Here is a 1,223-nt window from a genome sequence, read left to right as displayed (position 1 = left end):
AGCATCCTTTCTAAAAATCTGTTTGTATCCATCCTCTAATGTACATGTCTTTACTCCAATCTAAAGCAATACATCACCGTTAAAGCCCAGGTAACACGCTCTCTGTCTCAAACAGGTGGTATACTGGGAAGATGACACTAAACCAGAGACCATGGGAAAGGTTAGGGTGCCTTGGAACCAAACCTTGGTCACAATGAGTGGCTTGGTGGGAAACACGCAGTATTTCTTAACAGTCAGCGCCTTCAACACAGCGGGCACTGGTCCCTTCCTTCCTGCAATCAATGTTACTACGAAAAAGCCACGTAAGTTGCAGTACCAGCGATGACCCGCTGCTACTTGGGTGTTTGATTTGGAATCCACACTGGTTATAATTCAAGTCAGATGTAGAAACAATGTCTACTGCTAATGTCATTCTTTGAAGTTGTATTTTCATACTAGAGAAATATGATAATTCCTGTAGAATGATGTGACAGTAATATGTTTCTGTGCTGACATATAGAAATTAATTATTTTTATATCATGCAGCACCAGCCCAACCACCACTGAATGTCGAATGGACCCTAATTGGCTCTCAGCTGTCTCTTTACTGGGAACCTGTGGTGGCAATGGAATCAGAGTCAGAAGTTACAGGCTACCAAGTGAGTTTTACTTCATCAATATTGTTAAAAAAATGTAAACAAAGATATTGTAGGTGTCATAAACAAAGACGGTAAAGCTTGGTTTAGCCTATCTCTCTCTCTCTGGGAAGAATGCTGAAGTGTGGCAGGCCCACCGAGCTCCAAAAAAATAGAGTCTTGAGACAAAATATTCCCTTATCATACTGCTGTCTATATTCCCTGAATCTGTAGAGACACAAACATAATTTTACAACAACAGATGCTAAGCAACAGGAGAAGCCGCGGTGCCGCGGCCAAATAGCCTCGGGAAGGAACTTGTTTTGGTGGAACGTGTACGTTCAAAAGTTGTGCAACAGAAATCTCAGATTGGACAGATAGTCTAGCTAGCTGTCTAGATTTAACCTGCAGAGATCTGAGAAAGGAATAACCATGGTCCTCATAAATCAACAGTTTAAATAAGTTTAAAAATACCATCGAAAAGGAAGCCCACGCAACCGAAATTCCGAAATCCCAGAAATGGAACGTCAATGACATAGACTAGGTTATTAGAGACTGGCCGAATATTCTTGTCCCCTGACCTGGGACCTATTAATGAGCAGATGTTGT

General features: G+C 41.5%; 1 protein-coding gene across 3 annotated transcripts in view; it reads left to right on the top strand.

Annotated features, from left to right (window-relative positions):
• cntn3a.2 (contactin 3a, tandem duplicate 2) overlaps nucleotides 1-1,223 on the top strand; it is a 57,377-nt gene that overhangs the window by 27,465 nt on the left and 28,689 nt on the right. For all 3 annotated transcript variants that reach the window (XR_004332688.1, XR_004332689.1, XM_032520602.1), the window contains exons 20-21: nucleotides 116-302; nucleotides 526-638. Coding sequence is in view for 1 of the 3 variants with exons in the window: in XM_032520602.1 (XP_032376493.1) it covers nucleotides 116-302; nucleotides 526-638 (300 nt within the window). In the remaining 2 variants the exon portion in view is untranslated. The remainder of the gene's footprint in view (nucleotides 1-115; nucleotides 303-525; nucleotides 639-1,223) is intronic.

This window comes from Etheostoma spectabile, chromosome 7 (assembly GCF_008692095.1).
Source record: "Etheostoma spectabile isolate EspeVRDwgs_2016 chromosome 7, UIUC_Espe_1.0, whole genome shotgun sequence".
NCBI lineage: Eukaryota > Metazoa > Chordata > Actinopteri > Perciformes > Percidae > Etheostoma > Etheostoma spectabile.
The sequence above is the reverse complement of the archived record's forward strand: the minus strand, read 5'-3'. Positions and strand labels throughout refer to the sequence as shown.